The sequence below is a fragment of the Solanum stenotomum genome, chromosome 11 (assembly GCF_019186545.1).
Source record: "Solanum stenotomum isolate F172 chromosome 11, ASM1918654v1, whole genome shotgun sequence".
Lineage (NCBI taxonomy): Eukaryota > Viridiplantae > Streptophyta > Magnoliopsida > Solanales > Solanaceae > Solanum > Solanum stenotomum.
The window spans coordinates 41,408,156-41,430,326 of record NC_064292.1 but is presented as its reverse complement, the minus strand read 5'-3'; the positions used below and the strand labels follow the sequence as shown (position 1 = coordinate 41,430,326).

The window sequence follows — 22,171 nt, the reverse complement described above, 5'->3', positions numbered from 1 at the left end:
CCAAATTCTATTTTCCTTGTGGTGTTATGAGCTTGACTTGCCATATTTTTGGGCTTGGTCAGTGGCAGATACTCAAGGCCTCTCCTTTCTTGAGCCAAGCCTAAAATCTAGGATAGTTCGTGTCGTAGTTATATACTGGAAGTAGGTTCCTCATAGTGATATTGCGCCATTCCTTTTCCTTTACAGGGTAAGATGGGAGAGGGACTTGCACACCTGGAACGCATAGCCACGTTGAAAGAGCCAGATGACCCAAAGAGCAAGGCCCATTACTATGACGGATTAGTACTACTGTCAAGGTAAAAGTTTGTTTTAATTCTTGATACATGGTTTATTTTCTCAAAGCAAGTTCTAGAAGACCTTGTTTATTCCAATTCTACAATTGATTAAAGTGGTACATGATTATTTTCCAGTACATTGATCAATGCTGGCCACAAGAAGGATGCGATTAATTATCTGCAAATGGCTACTGCTTATGACGAGTCTTACAGAGAATTTCTGCAACAATGTGAAAATGAAGAGGATGTTATCAGTAACACGACCTTGTCACTAGGAGGAGAAGAGATTAAATGAAGAGGATGTTATCAGTAACGACCTTGTCACTAGGAGGAGAAGAGATTACTGAGTTCAGTAAAACTCTAAGGGGTCGTTTGGTTTGAAAATGAGTTATGATGGGATAAGTTATGTTGAGATAAGTTATGTTGGGATTAGTTATGATGGGATAAGTTGTGTTGGGATTATTTTTTATTGAGTGTTTGGTTTGTTGTATTCAAAATAATAAATTTTAAGAACAATTTATTTGTTTACAAAAATACCCTTCATTAATGTAAAAAGTGATATAACAAAAGGGTTGAAAGAGACATTTTTGTCATTTACCTATTTTATCCCGGGATAAGTTATCCCGGGATTACTATACCACCCAAATAGAGGGATAACTTATCCCGGTACTAATTATTAATCCCGGGATAAGTTATCCCGAACTTGCCAACCAAACAACAAAATAAGCGGTACTATAATTTAATCCCGGGACTATATGGTATTATCCCTCACACCAAACGACCCCTAAATTCTTTTTTTCCCTTTCTGTTTCCTACTGTCATGTAGTTTGTTATTTAATTGTATCATAGTGAAAATAATTGCGTCTTTAAAATTATGTAGGCATCATTCGTGCTGCTAAGAAATTTTGATCGGTCAAATGATGTAATAAGGTTTTTGTAGAGGCCAGATCTTAAATTGGTGAAGGCAAAAACATAATCTGTGCAATATGATTTTAATACAGATCAGTTCTTTTTCTTGAAATGTCATGGAGGATTTTTGTCTTTTAGGATCTCGTAAAAGGAAAATTCGTTATTTATTCAAGTGTTTATTGAGAACATCTTTGAACTACATTGTGTGAGTTTAAAATTATGACGAATTCTTTTCTTTTTCTTTCTATGAAAAAGGGTCAAAAATACCATTGAATTATTCGAAGTACCTCACATTTACCCTCGGTTTAATTTTGGTATAAAAAATATCCCCCGTCTATTTCTTGGACAACAAATGCCCTCCAAGTTAATGGATGTCTACATAAGTCATTTATTGTTGACATGACAATTCATTGCGGCAACAAAAGGGGCAAAATTGCCCTTTGTACTATCATAAATAACTCAATTTTACCGTGGTTTGCTTTTGGTGTCAAGAATATCCTTTTATTCTAGTTTTTGGTGTATTTAATGGAATCATTTTTTTTGGTGGGTTTAATAGAAATATTGTTTTGAAAGATAACCTGAATAGGTGCCTTTTAATAAATAATTACTGATTTTAGTGATACTTTTTATTTATAATAATACTATGATAAATTTGCAATATGTATTAAAAGTGTGAATTAATGTATGCAATATATATGTATTATAACTGTTTTAAAATATATTATGCTTGTTTGGTAAGAAATTGGCACATTGTATTAAAATGTGTGATAAATGTATTATTCATCAATAAAACTTGTATTATATGTGCTTTATAAATTGTTCTTTGTAATATATATTAAAACTATATTATAAATGTATTAAAAGTGATCAAGTGAAAAATATATTATTGCTATAAATAGTAAATATTTTCTTAATATAGTATATTTATGTAAGTTTCTTTTTTTTTATGCCAAGAATTCTTTTTAGGAAAATTATTGTTTCAACTAATTTTTTTCGAGTTCAAATGAGTAAGTATTAGGAAAAGAAAGAATTATCTAAAAATAAGATACATTTTAAAATCATAACAAATTAAGTTTGCGTTTAAAATTATGCAAATTTCGTGAAACAAATTTTTAGCATGCAAATAATGTAAGAATGATTGTTGACACCCAATTTTGGCCCTTCACAATATAAATTAATCATCGAGCTTCTTAAATTTCAAACGATTTGAAATAATTGATTTTATAAAATTTAAAATATTTTTAAAGTTATTTTAAATAGTTTTGTCACTTTTTATAATTTTAAATAATATATATGTTTTATATAATTTTGTATATAATTAGCATAGTTTATGAATATTCAAAAATTGCCTCAAAAAAGATTTTGTTAAATATTTGGTTAATTAGTTTAGTTATATACAACAACAACATACCCAGTGAAATCCCACTATGTGGGGAATTAGTTTAGTTATATAATAGTTTATATTTTAAATAATTAATTTATAATTAAGTTAATTATTTTACTTTATTAAGATTAAGAAGCTCGTTAATTAATTAATATTAATTCATTTATTTAATCTTTAGTTGGATTCACTAATTGAGTCAAAAGATTTTGAATTCTTGCTGAACTTTTTCCCCCCTAAATCGATCCCAAATTTCCTCTATATAAACCTCCATTTTTCTTTAGTGTTGGGGGTGGGGAAAAGAGAGGAGGATTAAGGAAAGTGGGAGATAAGAGATTTTATGTTCTACAAAATAGAAGTTTATTTTTAAATTGAGAGGACGAAAATTCGATAGCTATTTTTTTTTCTGTATTGATTCTCTTCTTGCTTGAGTTAAGGTCACAGTGGTGTAAAAGATTCACGGTCAAGCTCGTCATCTCAGTTTGCTGCTCCGAAAAAGGTAAAATTCCTTCTTAACCTCAATTTATGTTTACTAGACTATTTATTTCTCTTGTGTAACGATGTTGTCTTATTTGTTTTGCCATGAGATTTCAGCTCCTCCGTCTCATTAATTTTTTTGTTTATGCCTCGTATTGTTTTAGCTATACTATCCTTGTTTCCGCAATCATAGATAAAAGATGTTGTTGCTCATGTTTGTCTGCTTAGGCGATTAAAGCGCAAAATGCATCTCAAAAGTATATGTGTGTAATGTTGTTACCAATTTGTTTGGTCCATTAATACATCATGAATTTGCTAAATGTTTTGAGTTTACTCGTAGTCCAATATGTCCGGTTTTGGTCACTATTTGAGTCCCTCCGATAAGCATGTTGATTTGAAATTCTAGAAATACATATTTTAAAGTTTGAATTTTTCCTTTCCTTTCAATCTCTTTGTTTGGCTGAGCTTTAGAAGAATAGCTTTGCTATTGGTGTATATCACATCAACATTAGATTTGCACTGAGATTTTGTTTATTGTGATCCAATTTTGATATAATATTTGTCCATTTAACTTGAAAGCTCATCATATTTCAATTAGTGATGTTGCTTCCATTTGAATATTGTAATATCTCATTTCCTTAAGCTCATAAATAGCTTTATTATTTATTTATTTATTTTTATTTTTGACTATATAGTTTAACATGTGTATTGCTTCCTTTTAGTTCAAAAGTTTTCCTCGCATTAAACTTTAATACTCACACGCAGCCATTGCTTGCATTTATGAAGATCCTCATTTTAGATGTGCATATTGTGTAACTACATACTTATTAATAGTCATTTTATTCCCCTTTATTTATGCATTTACTTTATTCCTTATATATGGGGTGTTTGGAAGCTTAAGTTTCCATTTTTAATGTTGGTATGATTTTTACATTTGAAATAACATGTTTATATCTTTGTCTGGAAGTCCATTGAAAAAAAAAAGAAATATTCTCGTTGATTACCAGGTCCATTACAATAAGTACATTTCATGGATTAATTGAGTTAAACTTTATATAGTTTTTCTAGTGACATCTAAGAGTGAATGTTAATTCTTTTCCTTTTCTTTGCATGTGATATGGATTGAGTCCAATGGACTCCTTTACCTCTCCTTTCATTTCTTTTGTTGGGTCAAACCCAAAAATTCTCCGAGTCAACCTCATCAACTGGATCGTGAAGTGAGAGGAAAGCAAGTATACAAGTCTTGAAACCCTGAAAATTTGGTTGTATACATTCGATATACACTGACATACAACAAGTGTATACAAAAATGGGAATGAGGCAAAAACCCAAATACAACTGCAGCAGGCCCAAATTAAATTTCTCCTTTACTCTTAACCTATTTAATTGTGATTATTTATTGTTAGTTTTTTTTTTTATTAACTCTAACTTTAAATAACTTAATCAAATTCCCCAAAAGATGAACTATATTCTTTAGAGCAACTTTCACATATAGCAAACACAAAATTCATATTTGTATGCCATAGAAAAGTTTGCATAATTGCGCTCCATAGCAAACATATATATGTATAATTCACTATACATATACAATTGAAAGCTGTCTATTTCGCTATATATATATATACAAAAAGAAGCAATTGTATAATTCGTTGGCTCCTCTTCAGATTTGTATAATTTCGCTGGCAGACCATTTGTATAAATTGTTGTTAGCCTCTCGTTTGTATAAATCGTTGACAAAAATATTTGTATATCAAAAATCGCTCTCTCTTTCGCTTTATTCAAACATAAATTATACATTATATTTGTATAGTCTGTGTTTGTATAAAACGAGAAAGAGAGAGGCAAAAAAGAATTGGGTAGAGAAATATTTGTATTATATAATTATAAGTGTATAGGACGAAGATATATGTATTTGCATGTGTATATACAATTTTCTCTTGCTTTATACAAACAGAAGCGCAATTTATACATTTCGTTTCTGTTTGTATAAGCGAGAGAGGCGAGTGAGATTTGGGAGAGTGGCGAGCGAGATCTGGGAGAGGGGAACGAAAATATATGTATATATATAATTTCCTCTCGCTTTATACAAACACAAACACATTTTATACATTTGTGTTTGTATAAAAGCGAGAGAGGGCGAGCGAGACTGCCACCAAACGAGAGTGGCGAGTGAGATTCCACCAGGGAGAGTGGCGAAAATATCAATAGTTTGCTATAAGGTACAATTAAATCAAAGTATATTTATAGCATTTAATTTGAATTAATAGTTTGCTATTATATACAATTTTCCCTATTCTTTATGTTAATATATTTCAATATAATTCATTTTTTATCAACTCTTACACTTTTATTGAATATATTTAGTCAAAACTTTTTATTTATTCTTCATTTAATTTAAAATCGTTTTAATACTTTTAATTAATCAAATCGATTTAAATTATTATCCTAAAATGATTCAAATAATTTTTTATAAATCTAATTTTGTTCAAACCTTAATCACTTGCATTTTAATTCAAATGTTCCATTTTAGGCCCCTTTCTCTATAAAATAAAATGTGTCATTTATTTAATTAGTTTCTCAAAGTTAATCAAATATTGTAAATTAATATTATTATTAACTCATTTTCCTTAAAAAAATAATCAAAAATATTTAACCAAGTCGTAGGACAACCGCTTATTAGCGGATGCTTCAAATGCCTTAAAAACCTTCTTGAAGCGTAAATAAGACCTATTACCCATTTTCTCTAAATTTATAAAGACTTAATCTGTTAAAGTCTTTTTAAATTAAGTTTTCTTAATTTCTTTAAAAAATTAAGTGACGACTCTTTTCTAAGTATTTTTCTTAAATTGTTTTATACTTAGAACATTTCAAAAAGTAATTTTTCTAAAGATAGTCAAATTACAGCATAACAATGTTTACCAGTTGTTAAACAACGGATCCCTAAGTTAAAGTTACATATGATAGAAAACGACACTAACAATTTTTGTTGAGTCGAAATATGTCATATAGATTAAAATAGGATCACCTTGACTCATACCCTTAGCGCCAGTCCATTCAGTCCCTAACCATGTTTATTAGGGGAAGGGTGGTGTAGATTATTTACTGTAGTGGTACGGGGACTATGGTTGTGGTAAAGGGATCCTGTACTTGATCAGAAACAACTAGTGGAGAGGAAAATAATTAAGCAACTACAAAAACAGTAAGTAAAGAACATAAAAACCTCCTTGCTCAAGGAAGTAAAATCACAACCTACCAGTGTAAGATTTCACCAACAATTCCACCAAAACAACCGAGTGATGTTAGCTTATAGATTCTTGTTATCCTAGGATTAAACTTTTAGGGGTTATTTGGTAGCTAGCTAGAGTTATTTAAGTATTAGTGATGTAGATATTAGTTAATGAGTGAATTTATTTATTATTTTATGCAGATATTAGTTATGTAGGGATTAATTATTCCATCTTCTATCCCGCATAAAATAATACATAGATTCTCTAATAACTTATACATGTATTAGTCATCCGGGTTTCTAAATTGTCAATCAAACATCATAGTATTAATTTTATACATAAATAACTTACCAAACATCGTATAAGTTATACGGAAATTAATATATGGATAATTTGTTTATTATCCAGTTACCAAACGCCCCTTAATCCCTTCCCCTTGTAACAACTATATTACAAGACTTCAAGGCAATAACTCTATTACAGACTCAAAATGATAACAATACATACGTAAAACACCTACACAAGCTTTTCATAGAAATTGTTATTCCACCTTCTATTCTTCTTATGCTGTTAAATTTACTTTTTTTTGGTTTCTCACCTGATTTCTGGTATCCACTTTGGAGCCCAACTAAATCTGGATTTGCACCAAGAAGTCCTACATTGGGAGGGGGGGGGGTAAAGCGCTCCCTAACTAAGGCGACTCTGTACCCAAGGAGGCTCGAACCCGAGATCTCTTGATTAAGGATGAAGGAGTACTTACCGCTCCACCACAACCATTATTGGTTATGCTGTTAGATTTTCGATTGAGACAATTGTTGTGCATTTTTTTCGTGGGTATATCTCAATTTTAATTGGTTGGGTAATTTTGTGATTGTAACTAGTTTGGGTGTTTAATTCAGTTTTGAATATATTATTTGGTTCTCTAGATTGGTTGGGTGATTTTGTGATCATGTTCTTTATGCTTTCTCTGGATTTTGGCTTATTGATTCACCACTGGCATGCACCTGTGATTTATTTGAGTGTGGGTCGGTGCCTCGCTGATTTCACCGGAGCGAGGGAGGCGAAGTTTAGTAGCAGTTAAATGTGGTTTTGTTTGTGGAACTTCGTCGGAGAAGATGGAGTCGTGTGATGCAGTTCAGGCGTGGGTCTAGTTCATGGAGTGTTTGGTTGCTGTTGGTGGAACAATTAAGAAAGAAAAAATATGATTTTTTTTGGGTAGGCCGGAGGGAGTTGGGACCCAAAAGTTAGACGGTGGAGTCATCAATGTCCTAAAAGTATAACGCATGATATTTAAATAATAATTACAATAGTTTATGGATATATTTATCTTTTTCCATATAAAAAGTGTATCCAATTAAATTGAGCAAAGAAATATAACAAAAATATTGTATCAATGATACAACGTGAATTTGTGGAGACTTGTTTTATAAATATATATTTTACTTATGTATCTATTACAAGAAGAATAAGTTAGAAATTTACTTAATTTTGGGAACAACTTTTCCTTGGTATGGAATACATTCTTAATATTATGATGTGTTTATCTCATTTTTATTAAATAACTATGGATAAAACTATGAACTATTTAGATTTAATTTTCACCGTCTAAAACAACGTCATATGTAACCTCTTTGGATAAATTCTTGGTTTACATTATGTGAAAAAAAGAGTGATGGCTCTTTCCGCCCTTGCCCCTCATCTTTTCTCTTCTTTTAGAAGTTGTTTGTGATCGGAACTTCTTTCACTTAATCATGCGATATTGAAACAACTAGTAACGGTTCGGCTCCTCAACCCACAATTACTAGTAACAATTTGTTACGATCACAAATTCTCAAACAAAATGAATTTGGGAAAAAAGAGCATTCGTAGCATCCATTTCTTTTCCTTGCTTGCCTCTATTGATTAGACCTTTTGATTCTAGTCCTACTCCTTTTCCCCTTCAATTAATTACCAGTGTCCATATTTTTTGTCTCTGCCAGCTCGTAACCTCGCTCCCGATTATACATATTCACTACTTATTCATAATCAAGGCTCTAACCGCCTAATCGAAGAGTGACTTTTTTTGTCCCACCTTTCCTTACTAACTTTCCTAGTACTTGGATATCAGAGTATAGTTGGAAGTTTACAACATCTTCACCTTATTAGAACAGATGTTTCCTTTGCTGTAAGCAAATTGTCTCAGTTTACAAGTGCTCCAACGACTACACATTGGGTTATGGTCAAATGCGTTCTTCACTACCTTGCTAGCACATTTGCTAATGGTCTGTTTCTTTGTAAAGGCAAGTCACTAAATTTGCATGCCTTCTCTGGTTCACAGTAGGCAGGTAATCGTGAAGATCACTCCTCTTCTACAACATAGATTGTGCTTTTAGGCTCCAATCCAATCTAATGGAGTTCTAAGAAGTCAATAGTTGTTGCTCGCTCGTCCACAAAAGCTGAATATCAGGCTATTGCCTTCAGCTTCAGGTGAAATTTGTTGATTCCGTAATTTAGTTTAGGAGTTATCTGTTATTCTCAAGAAACCGCCATTTATCTATTGTGATAATCTTAGTGCTACCTATGTGTTTGCTAAACCCTTTTTTTATTCCAAAATGATGCACATTGAGATTGACCATCATGTTGTTCACAGTCTCTGCCAACAAGCTATTATGCTAGTTCAAGCTAACCTTATGAAGGGTACGATTTCTCAATCCAAGGCTACCATGAGATCTTCTACTCAAGCTACCATGAAGTGGTCTTGTCTTACCAACTCAAGCTATTCATGAAGTGATTTCAAATCACAACTTCAAGGTATATCAATTATGATAACTCAATAGATATTGAGATTGCTACTAGAAACTCGGACTCAACTTACGTAAAAGGTCTCCATCTCATGAGATATACTTGGGAACCTGGACTCAACTAGTGTAAAAGGATCCCATTTGGAAGCCGGACTCAACTTGTGTGTAAGCTTCCATCTCATATTCAATTAGGTGTGAAAGCCTTTCAACCTTAGAATCATATTATGTGGGAAAACCTTTCACCTTCATGCATAGGTGTGTATATGAGAATGTCCTTCCAACAACACAACAACAACAACTTAATCATAGTCACTTCACTCTCAACAACATAATCATAGTCACTTCATTACGAGATGATCAGCCAATCTTATTACCAAGCCGCTTCCAAAAGCTTCAATCAAAGGTCCAAGATTGGTATACTGGACTGATCTACCATCTTGTGGGGGCATATTAGTGATATCTCTTGATTGATCTTTCATATCTTAGTATCTCATTATAGTGGTTTAGTTTCTATTATGATTAGGAGAAGATCACAATTAGAGGCGTATCCAGAATTTTGACAAGATGGGTGTACGATTACGAAAAAATGTATCTTAAATATAAATTTGATCGATTTGACTTTTAGGTTCTTAGTATGAACAATTATATTTTTAAAAATTATAGGTCAAAAATATATAATACTACTAGTTTTAAATTTTAAAAGACACATTTGATTTAATTTTATAAAAAATTTACATTGCTAAAATTTTAGGAATTTTCAATGTAACACACTTGAAAATTTTGAAAGATTAAAGGAAAAAAACAAAATAAAAATTAGTTGAAAGTCAAAAGTATAACCGATAACCACTTGGAGAGGTGTTACTCAAAAAGACAAAATAGATAAAAGATTTAAGTTTCTATCCTCAATTAGAGAGGTGCACCCAATCATCATCGTATTACTATATGATACTTTGAAAGTGGGTTCACACATCTATAGTTAATTTTTTTAAAACAAATATAATACTACTATATATGATCTAGAGAGGGGAGCATGAGTTCACGTGAACCCATGGCACCCCTTCTAGATAGGCCCCTGATCACAATACTTATTAGTTGATTTTTTTCTTATTTGTGGTTTACTCTCTTGTATAAATACACATACATATGGATAAAATAAAAACTTTTCTCCAACATTAAAGTTTATAGTATAGATATAGATTTTAACGTCTAAAACAACCCCTTATGCAACCTCTTTCTATAAATTCTTGATTTTCGTTATGTAAAAAATAAATTCAAAGAATAGAAAAGAGAATTCTAAGAAAACAAGAAGATATAATAGTAATTTCAAGAGTATAAATGAAGCAGCAAGATGACAATTTAGAAACCCAAAACCATCACAACTGAAATAACCGATCGAACCCCACAACTAATAATTAGTTTTTCTTCTCTTTGGAGGAAGAAAAAGATGACGCAATCTCAAAATTCAATAACATATTTGAGTCTTTTCCTATATAAAAAAAGATGATGTATTATTGTCTCAATTTAAGTCTTTTTTCAGTCAATTCCTCTCAAGCAATATGCGTCTAATTTGTTCACTTATCACTTGTCTTCAAGAGAGTCTGCACTCTCTCTATGTCACGTCAACATTTATGGTGTATTTATTTCATTTTAAATTAATTTAGGTAGGCAATAGGATCCTAGTTAAATTTAGGTGTGTCTCTGAATTTCGATCATAGTCTAGGGAGTATTTGTGTCTTGTCCCTTTAAATTATTTGAAAAAGAAGGTGAAAATATGCAAAATCTAGCTGAATCATTGTTGAGTGATTGACCTATTGCTAAATCTTGCATATCAATTACAATTGCCTTTTAAATTATTTGGAAAAGAAGGTGAAAATATGTGATATCTAGGTGAATCATTGCTGAGTCATTGACTTATTGCTAAATCTTGTATATTAATTACTGTTTGCTATTAAAGTATTTGGAAAAGAAGGTGAAAATATGTGATATCTAGTTGAATCATTGTCGAGTCATTGACCTATTGCTAAATTTTGCATATTAATTATTTGGAAAAGAAGGTAAAATATGTGATTCTAGCTAAATCATTGCTGAGTCATTGACCTTTTGCTAAATCTTGCATATTAATTATAATTTACTTTTAAATTATTTGGAAAAGAAGGTGAAAATATGCAATATCTAGCTGAATCATTGCTGAGTCATTGAAATATTGCTAAATCTTGCATATTAATTACAATTTACTTTTAAATTATTTGGGAAAGAAGGTAAAAATATGCGATATCTAGCTGAATCATTGCCGAGTCATTGACCTATTGCTAAATCTTGCATATTAATTGCAATTTGCTTTTAAATTATTTGGAAAAGAAGGTGACAATATGCTATAAATATTTCACCTTATTATTATATAGTTGACCAATATTAAAATATCTTTACAAATCCTACTGATATAATTTGAAAGAGATAAACATAATCCAGATATACAAATTATAGCTATAAATAAGCAGAAGGAACTCATTATTCATATCAGTCTCCATTGAATTATAAGAAGGAAAACAAAACATCTCTCACAAACAAATTCCAGTTTTATTTGTACTTACAATCATGCCTCATCTACCATCACTCTCATCACACCGTTGACGACATTCCACCACCCTACCACCACCACTAATGCTTCAATCGCTAATATTCAATAGTTACATTCAAGATTCCACCACCACCACAACCACCAATGCCTCAATCCCATATATTCAATGATACTTTTCCCAATTCCACCACATCGGCACCACCAATGCCTCAATCGATAAGATTCAATAGTACCATTCACGATTTCACCACCCTATCACCACCACCACGAATGCCTCAATCATTAATATCAACGATACCATTTATGATTCCACAAAACAAACACCACCATCATTACCATTAATGCCTTAACCGCTAATATTGAGCAATACCATTTCAGATTCTGTTGACCAACCACCCCAATCGTGGCCAGAGATGGGCCCCTCAAAATGTTGCAGTCTTTCTAGTACCAACACTCTAGAGTACATATGATGATGACGACGATGAAGAATCCCCAAAATGAATCTAATGACATGGAATTGTCATGGCTCTGAGCAATCCGACTTATATAAACTACTTTGCTCTATGCTTGACTATCATCGTCCAATCATGGTTTTGTTCTGGGAGACTCACAGGACACACCACCAACCCCTAGCAGATGAATTTAGCTTCATTGATATAGCTAATATTCCGGCTATTGGAGGTTGTGGAGGAATGTCTTTAGTTTGGAAAAGGACTTCGTTGTTGTCAATGGAGTTGCAACTAATAGCGAGGAGACACATTTCACCATTCAGGTACAATGACGTTATTTTATGCTTTTTATGTTAATGCAATTTTAATATTATAAGGTTACTTTATTCTATTTATGCTAGTGCATTTATAAATTATAAGGTTATTTTATGCTAGTGCAATTATAATATTAGATACAAGTTTTGTGACAATTTAAAGAATATTGTTATTTTCTGCTATTTATGCTAGATTTTCATGAAATTTTAATGCCCAGAGAAATAAGTACTAAATAATAAGCACTTTGTACTCAGACCAACTCATGTGTTCATTGCACTTGCCATTTTCAACTAGTCGACTTAGGATTTAATCCTAAGTCAGCTAGTTGGAAGTGGTTAGTGCAATTAGCTTATGTGTTAGCCAAAATACTTATTATTTAGTGGCTTACCTTCCCAAGCATTAACATTTCTGAAACTTTAGGCTTAATTGCAGAAAATAACAATATTCATTAAATTGGTACCTAATACTATAGTTGCAAATAGCATAAAATAACTTTATAATATTATAATTGCCCCAACATAAATAAAATAAAATAACCTTACTTGCACTAACATAAATAGCATAAAATAAAATCATTGTACCTTAATGGTGCAATATATCTCCTCGCTATTGATTGCAAGTCCATCGACAATAATGAAGTCATTTTTCCAAAATAAAGCCATTCCTCAACAACCTCCAATCGCCGGAACATTAGTTATATCAGTGAAGCTAAGTTCATCTGCTAGGTGTTGGTGGTGTGTCATGTGAGTCTCCAGGAGCAAAATAATGGTTGGACGATGATAGTCAAGCATAGAGCAATTTTTTTTTTACAGAAGTTGGATTTATGAGGACTGGTTTGGGTTATGCTTTTTTATTTGTAAAGGAAAAAGTTATGTATGTGGATTTTGATATGAAATTCAAGCTAATGGAAATTCTTTGCTACAATGTTAGAGTTATTCTGTCCATCTAGAATCTTGTATTATCAATTGAATTACCATCCATTCATGCCTTAACGAAAAGCAACTCATATGCCCTGAAATTTGTATAAATGAATAACATTTGGGAATGTCAACTTCAAATCATAATTTCAAATTCCAAATTCTCCAAAATGTAGGATTTGAAATTCCAATATTTTTTTGGGAAAATGCATAAGTACCCCCCCAGCCTATACCCGAAATCCCCGAGACACACCTAACCTTTACTAAGGTCCTATTACCCCCTCGAACTTATTTTATATGTAATATTCTACCCCTTTTTGGCCTACGTGGCACTATCTTGTGGGCCCAGCGCATGTTGACATTTTTTTCAAGGATAGTGCCACGTAGGCCGAAAAGGGGTAGAATATTATAGATAAATTAAGTTCGGGGGGGTAATAGGACCTTAGTAAAGGTTAGGTGTGTCTCTGGGATTTCGAGCATAGGTTGGGGGGGTACTTATGCATTTTCCCTATTTTTTTCAATAAATCATGTGATGGATTTTTTTTTCTTTTGTAGGTGTTGACATTACTTTTATTTTCTTTTCTTTATTTTGGTTAAAATTATTTTTCTTTTTAGTATTTTTGTAGGAAATGAATCACAACCATCAATTTTTACCTATACATATGGCAAGTGGGAACGAGAGGGGATCAACTCAGCGCATGAGACATGCATTTTAAAGCATTCATTATATCGTCCATGTAAAGTAAACACATGTAAACAATAATAAATAAATAAACTTTTAGAGACATCTAGGTTTGACTCTATTTCACTCACCTCCACTGTGATTTTGGATATTACATTTACCTCCCTTATTTTTCTTTTTCTGTAACAATTCTTTTAATTTAATTAGTTTTAGTTTAAAAAAATTATGAGTGGACTACTTTACCCCTTTTTAAGATGCTACTGATTTATTTTCTAAATTAATTTCCATCCTCCACCATTGTTACTATTTGTATGCAAATCGAAGCATATATTAGTAATATTGTGATTTAGAGCCGCCAATATATGGGCTATGCCTGTTGGGCCGGCCTGGCCGAATCGGTGATTTGATAGAGATGGACTAAGATTTTTGGAGCCCATTTAAGAAAAGATCTTTTTAGAACGGCTTGAATAAGTTTGTTGATTTGTGGGACTTGAGAAATATGGGTAAGACTGTCCCGAGAGCCAAATAAAAATTAAATAAAAAATAAAAATAAAATAGAGTATTAAAAATATCATGAGTCTAAACTCAAAATCTATTTAAAGTATTAAATATTAAAATTTAAATACAAATTATGTTTATGGAATATATACAACATAAAATAAAAATTCTCTATAATTTTTAGGGAATCGCTACGTCGGTGGCGTAGCCACATGGTGTCTGGGTGTCCAATTGGACTCCCTCATCGGAAAAAATATCGCATATACACGTAAAATGATACACGAAATGATTAAATAACATATTTTGGACACCCTTAACATGACATATTGTTATAGCTTAGTGGTTTCACTTCCTTGGAATGAGGAAGTGCTCGTGTGTTTGAATCACACTAGTTCAACTTTGAAATGAGCTTTTGTTGTGCTATTTCTGAACACTCTTTGTGAAATTCCTGGCTCCGCCACTACACCACGTAGGCCGTAGCATATGAAATATTGTCAATTTTTTTTGTGTTTTATTATGATCATTAGAAAATAATTAGGTTAATATTTCTATTTAGCTATTTATACTTTTACTTGAAGTCAAACTTAATAAATATATAAAGATAATTTTATTTGTGGATTTGATTAACAATTAGTAACACAAACACCATGTAATATTGTCTTATCGATATTTATGATAATATTTTTAAATTATAATTTGATTTAATTTTTTTTTTTAAATATATACTTTTTAAAATGTAGGCTGACCCAACATAGCCCGTAGTCCACATACTTGTTGGTTGGGTTGACTATTTTTTTGCCCACAAAAAAATGGGCCAACTCGGCCTCACCCGTCAAATTTTAAAGACGGTATGGATTAGTCCGGATGGGTGGGCTTGTTCGCAATAAATTTGTGTAAGTGCTGAATTAATTGCAAGCAAAATAAATAAAAGAAAATGTGATTTTTATTGATGAATCTTGTGAGTACAATTCTGTTGTTCTCTTGATTCTTCTCTCCTAATATTTCTCTGTGATTCTAGGGCCTTCAGTAGCGTATTTCTAGAATATAGGATGATGTAGACCTATTTCAGATGTATTTGAGTTCCGAGAACATCGGGAAGCACTTCGTCATTTCAAGTCGATCTCCGGGAAGAACTCTGTTGACCACTCCTTCGAAGAGCTATGTAGTTGGTGTTGTAGCTTTCTCCAATCTTTGCAAAATTCTTGTTGAAGTCTTCTTAGAATCCCATGTCATGTCCATCCCCTATTTATAGTTGTAGGGAGTGGACAAGGTTCCTTGTGATTGACCAAAGAATGTCATTTTGACACTTGGCAGATTGTGATTGGTTCTTGCATTTGACTGGGACTACCACCTCATTTGGACACATGGCGTCACCTTGATGGTCTTGGATGCCTAGTCACTGTGACATGTGGCATGGGTTTGGGTTTCAAGGTGAAATTGACCTTGGACTTGAATTTAATAGAAATGGTCTTATTTATTTGTAAAACCCAAATTAATCATTCAACCCAAATAAACATGAATTTAATCCAAATTTTGTATGAATTAAATCCAATAAAATTTGTGTGTCTACAGATGCCCCCTACGTCAAGCCTCGTTGAAGTGTAGGTTTGCCGACACTTGATTGTGAGACTTGAAGTATTATGAATCCAACAATATCATTCTTAAGACATTTGCTTGACTCGGTTTCTTGCGACGAAACAAGTTGCGTAGTACGGTCATCTGCAACCCCATTTTGATGTGCTCCTAAGTACTTTTATTATTTCAATCCACTCAAAGGACGATATGGAGGATTCTCTCGAGAGGGATAAACAAATCAATGTGACAAAGTTGTATGACTTTTAAATTCAAAAAAAAAAAACATCCATCATAGACTTGAATACAAGTTTGGACATCAACACTTAGAGCGCCACATAAGTCCCCCAAGTTGAATTTTAAATAAAATAAAAACATAGCTTGATTTACACCTTTTTTTTGCAAATCTTCAACTTGGAAATAATTGGTAATTTAACAATTACACCAACTTTCTTTCATTTTCTTGATTTTTAAAGAATCATTCTTCCAATCCTAAGCATTATTGCTTTCCTTTTGAGTGTTAAGCATCTTCCATTTAGATGCGGAAGAATTGATTTGATTTGTTTCTTCCTATCTTACCACAACTTTCCTTGTAAAAAGAATGAGAATTATTCATAGAACCTCTATATAAACATCTTTCATGTACAGAATATTTTTGAAGTACAACTCCAAATTTGGTGTGTTCTTTCTATATTTCATGCAGTCCTGTCAAAACGTCCTTTTCTTGGTGTAGGAGCATTCAAACGATGAGTGTCTTGATCCTGGAGAAACTAGACTTTTAGTACTATGACATGTCCAAAAATCAACATAAAAAATCTTTCGTATTGACGGGAATTGATTTTTGAAGTTGGTCTCTAAATCTGGAAGTTCTCCTCACAGATGCGCAATCTCACTAAAACGTCATTTTCTTGGTGTAGGAGCATTCCAATGACAATCGGCTTGATTCTGGAGAAACTAAACTTTTAGTACTACAACATATCTAAAAATCAACATAAAAAACCTTTCATATTGACGGAAATTGATTTTTGAAGTTGGTCTCCAAATCTGAAATTATCCTCACAGTTATGCACAATCTCGCTAAAACGTCCTTTTCTTGGTGTAGGAGCATTCAAACGATGAGCGGTTTGATTTTGGAAAAACTCGACTTTTAGTACTACAACATATCCAAAAATCAACGTCAAAAACATTTCTTATTGACGGAAATTGATTTTTGAAGTTGGTCTCCAAATCTGAAAGATTTCCTCACAATTATGAGAAATCTAGCTAAAACGTCCTTTTCTTGGTGTAGGAGCATTTAAATGACGAGAAGCTTGATTCTGGAGAAACTAGACTCTTAGTACTACAACATATCTAAAAAATAACGTAAAACCTCTTTCGTATTGACAAGAATTGATTTTTGAAATAGTCCCCAAATCTGGAAGTTCTCCTCACAATTATGGTCAGTCTGAAGCAATATCCACAATGAAGCATGCATTGTGTTTTTTTGGCAATACGACATACTATTGATTTGAACCTTCATGTTATTGAGGCCGACCAAGCGCTCAATCTTGTAGAATCGAGAAGCTTCGGCAGTTACCACCATGTGCTTCATCACTTTTTTTTAATAGGTTCACAAAGGAGCGCAAACAATCTCGATTTCTTATCAACAAGATATAAATAATTCCCTTAATTGGAAAGGAACACGTGATGTACCTACACTTCCGATTGGAAAGGATTTGGCAAATAATCATTTGGTGCTTCACCTTAAACCTTCATTGCGGAGCTGGTTGAGACAATCAGCTGCTTTAGCTTTCATTGGAGACTTGGAGAGAGAACAGTTGGAGAATCCACCTTTCTTACGGCGTTGGCGGAATCAACTTGTCACTTCGAAGTCAGCTCACAATTTTATCTTGCTTGATTCTTCAGCTTTGCGCATCCATAGTAGAAAATTCATAACTCAAAGTAGGAGTGTTGAAATCACGAGTTTCTTATTTCGTTGGAAAGATGATTCAAAGAAGTACATTATATGTAAAAATCACGGTCAAAGACTTTATGGATTGATACAAATATTACTTCGAAGTCAGCTCACAATTCTGTCTTACTCGGATCTTCAGCTTCACACGTCTGTAGTAGAAAATTCATAACTCGAAGTAGGAGTACTGTAATCATGAGTTTCTTTTTCCATTAAAAAGAGGACTCAAATAACTATTATAGGTGTAAAAACCATGGTGAAAGACTTTAAAGATTGGTACGAATGTTGCTCCGAAATCAGCTCACAATTCTGCCTTGCTTAGTTCTTCAGTTTTAATTGCGCGTCTGTGGCAAAGAAAATCATAACTCGAAGTAGGAGTTCCTGAATCACGAGCTTCTTATTTTGTTGTGGTGAGGGATTCAAGAACTACCGTATGTGTAAAAATCATGGTCAAGTGGACTCTAAGAACTGCAATATATATAAAAATCATGATCAAAACCTTTACAAATTTTTACAAATATGTCTTTGAAGTTAGCTAAGACTCTGCCTTGCTTAACTCTTCTCCTTTGCTCATATGTGGCACATTTGAACTCACGTGCTAGCTATATAATTCTAAAGAACTAGTGTGATAATCACACAATGCCATAAAACCTTCTTATTTTACTCATGCGACTGAGCTTAAAGTGCCAAACGCCTATGTACCTCGGTGAGGAGGGTCAAGTCATATCGTAGTTCAAGATGATGAGTTTCTTTTTTTAGGCCGTACATAGTTTATACTCTTGCGGGCAAGGAGTAACATGCATTTTATGCTTGTACCTTAAGGAGCATTGTAACTTGCAGTTTAGGATCGTACGTCGAGGAGCATTTCAACTTGCAGTTTACGCTCGTGCGTTGAGGAGCATTTCAACTTACAGTTTAGACTCGTGCATCGAAGAGCATTTCAACTTACAGTTTAGGCTCGTATTTCGAGGAGTGTTTCAACTTGCAACTTAGGCTCATATATCAAGGAGCGTTGTAACTTGCAGTTTAGACTCGTGCATCGAGGAGCATTTCAACTTGTAGTTTATGCTTGTGCATCGATGAGCGTTTCAATTTACAGTTTAGGCTCTTATGTCGAAAAGTGTTTCAACTTGCAGTTTAGGCTCGTGCGTCGAGGAACGTTTTAACTTGTAGTTTAGGCTAGTACGTCGAGGGGCGTTGTAACTTGCAGTTTAGGCTCGTACGTCGAAGGGAGTTTTAACTTGCAGTTTAGGCTCGTGCGTCAATAAGCATTTCAACTTGCAGTTTTAGGCTCGTGCGTTGAGGAGCGTTTCAACTTGTATTTTAGGCTCATATCTCAAGGAGTGTTTAACTTTTAGTTTAGGCTCGTGCGTCAAGGAGCATTATAACTTGTAGTTTAGGCTCCTGTGTTGAAGAGTGTTGCAACTTGTAGTTTAGGCTCATGCATTAAGGAGCATTTGAATTTGCAGTTTAGGCACATGCATCAATGAGCAGTTCAACTTGCAATTTAGGCTCCTGTGTCGAGGAGCATTACAACTTGCAGTTAGGCTTGTACGCCGAGGAGTATTCAACTTGAAGTTTAAGCTCATACATCGATGAGCATTTCAGGAAAGAAGTTCATCAATATAATCGTCCTTCTAACCTTTTGTGATTAAGCATTCATGCACTTTGAATTGATATTTAATTTTATGTTTACGCATTGTTGAAGCTGATTTGCACTTTATTTTTTGTTGACATTTGAAAGTCAGAGTTTAGAAGTCCCTTGACGCTTTTGCCTTTTGCGAGTGACCAAAATCTAAGTATCGGCATTCTTTTCATTGGAGAAGTCATATACTTTGGATGTGTTTGTTGTTTTCTTTAGGGCAGAAAATTTAACTGGGTCAAAGCTCCCAAACTGTAGTATGTAGTATGATGACACTGTATTTAATTTTTGGAGATGCCATAGGGGGAAGAGCTTCTGAAATCGAATCTTTTTTATGGTCAAGTTTGACACTAGAATGATTTGTTTAAGTTGTCTCACCATCGTCAATGATGATATTTCCCTCTCGTACCAATGTCATGATTTTTTCCTTCAGAATGAAGCATTTTGTGGTGTGATGACCCATGATGCGGTGAAATTTACAATACATAGGATCATCAATTTTATTGAATTCTTTGGGTCACTTTGAATCTGGGAGTGCAATGACTTTCTTAGTTAGCAATGACTTTCTTAGTTAGCAACTCATCAATAATCGCAGGAATGTGAGAGTCTAGAAAGGGATACACTTTTGCTGGTAACTCTTTCAAGGTATATTGATTTTTCACTTCTCGGGTTTGTTCATTTGCCACTTTCTCTTTCAACTTTTGTTTTATGGAGGCTTTTGTAGAAGTCATGACTACCCCCATGGATTCCTTAGTTTGGTATTCTAACGACTCTTTGAATTGTGTATCTTCTTTTCTTGGATCAAAGACAGACGATGTCTTTCCACGGCATGTAATGCTCAACTCCATGTCATGAGCGCGTGTAGCTAATTCTTCAAAAGTTCGAGGCTTAATTCCTTGAAGGATATATGCAAGGCCCTAATGCATTCCTTGTATATAAATTTCAACTGCAAAGATTTTAGAAAGTTGATCCTTGCAATCTAAGCTCAACATTCGCCAACGATTGATATAGTCCACTACAGTTTCATCCTTACTTTATTTTGTGTTTGTCAATTCCATCATGCTCACTGTACGACGGGTACTGTAGAAATGATTGAGAAATTGATTTTCTAATTGCTCCCTACAATCAATTGATTTTGACTCCAAGTTTGTATACCAATCAAATACGTTTTCTTTTAAAGAACGAACAAACTGCTTGAAAAGAAGATCAACATGTGTACCAGGATTGCTACAAGTCTCGACGAAATGGGTAATATGTTTCCTTGGATTTCCCCTCCCATTAAATTGTTGCTAGTTTGGTGGTTGATATCCAATTGGCATCAGTAAACCCTCGATTCGCTTGGAATACAACTTTGAATATCCTAGGTGACTATGTGGTGGGCCTCCATATTGAGCTTTAATGGTGTTTGTGATCATATTTTGTAGTTGTTGAACTATTAAAGTGGTCACTGAAGAAGATTGCTTTGTGCATTGAGACTCAACTGGTGTGGTGGGAACATAAATTTTTTCTTGCATTGTTAGATTGTGACGTGACTCTTCAGAGTTGGAGAGATCTAACTTGCTCATAAGTTGGGAGATTTGGAGATTTTTGTCATCAATAGACTTCTTCAAGGTTTCAATGGTTTGCTCCATTATTGCAAACTTCTTGTCCATGTCAGTTGCATCAAACATCAAGGAGTTGAACTTTGTTGAAATTGAAGAATCTGTTGAACTCTTAAATTCACCAAAGTTGAAGCTAGGTTGAGAAAGTTCATCACAGAACATGGATGCAAAGTTGCCCCCAAGGATTACAGTTACAAGTGTCATTTGAGACTTGCTCTTTCTTGCCATCTCCGAAGAGGAGAAGTATTCAGATCCATCCAAGCCACTAGTCTTGACCACGTGTCGAGTGATTGGATTAGCATCACTAAAATCAACAAATGTGGCAACATCAGAATCCTTGCGTGAAAAATCATTGATCTTCTTGAAGGTCATTGGGAAGTTGAACTTGTTGTTTTTTGATTTGTAGGAGGAAGAGATGAAAAGCAAAATTGGTCCCACTAGGCATGCCAAATTTGTTCGCAACAATTTTTTGTAACCGCTGAAAATTAACTGCAAGCAAAATAAATAAAAGAAAATGTGATTTTTATTTCTGAATCTTGTGAGTACAATCCTGTTGTTCTCTTGATTCTTCTCTCCTAGTATTTCTACGTGATTCGAGGGCTTTCAGTAGCGTATTTCTCGAATGTAGGATGATGTAGACCTTTTTGAGATGTATTTGATCTTTGAGAACGTCAGGAAGCACTTCGTCTGTTCAAGTCGATCTCCGGGAAGAACTCTGTTGACCACACCTTCAAAGAGCTATGTAGTTGGTGTTTTATCTTTCTCCAATCTTTGCTTAATGCTTGTTGAAGTCTTCTTAGAATCACCCTTAGAATGTCATGTACATCCCTATTTATAGTTGTAGGGAGTGGACAAGGTTGCTTGTGATTGGCCAAAGGATGTCATTTTGACACTTGGCAGATTGTGATTGGTTCTTG

General features: G+C 33.4%; 1 protein-coding gene across 1 annotated transcript in view; it reads left to right on the top strand.

Moving 5' to 3' along the window:
• LOC125843609 (ALBINO3-like protein 2, chloroplastic) overlaps nt 1–639 on the top strand; it is a 36,449-nt gene extending 35,810 nt beyond the window's left edge. The window contains exons 14-16 of the mRNA XM_049522752.1: nt 187–296; nt 411–534; nt 590–639. Of these exons, the coding sequence (XP_049378709.1) occupies nt 187–296; nt 411–534; nt 590–622 (267 nt within the window). The 3' untranslated portion in view covers nt 623–639. The remainder of the gene's footprint in view (nt 1–186; nt 297–410; nt 535–589) is intronic.
• The last annotated feature ends 21,532 nt before the right edge of the window (nt 640–22,171 follow it).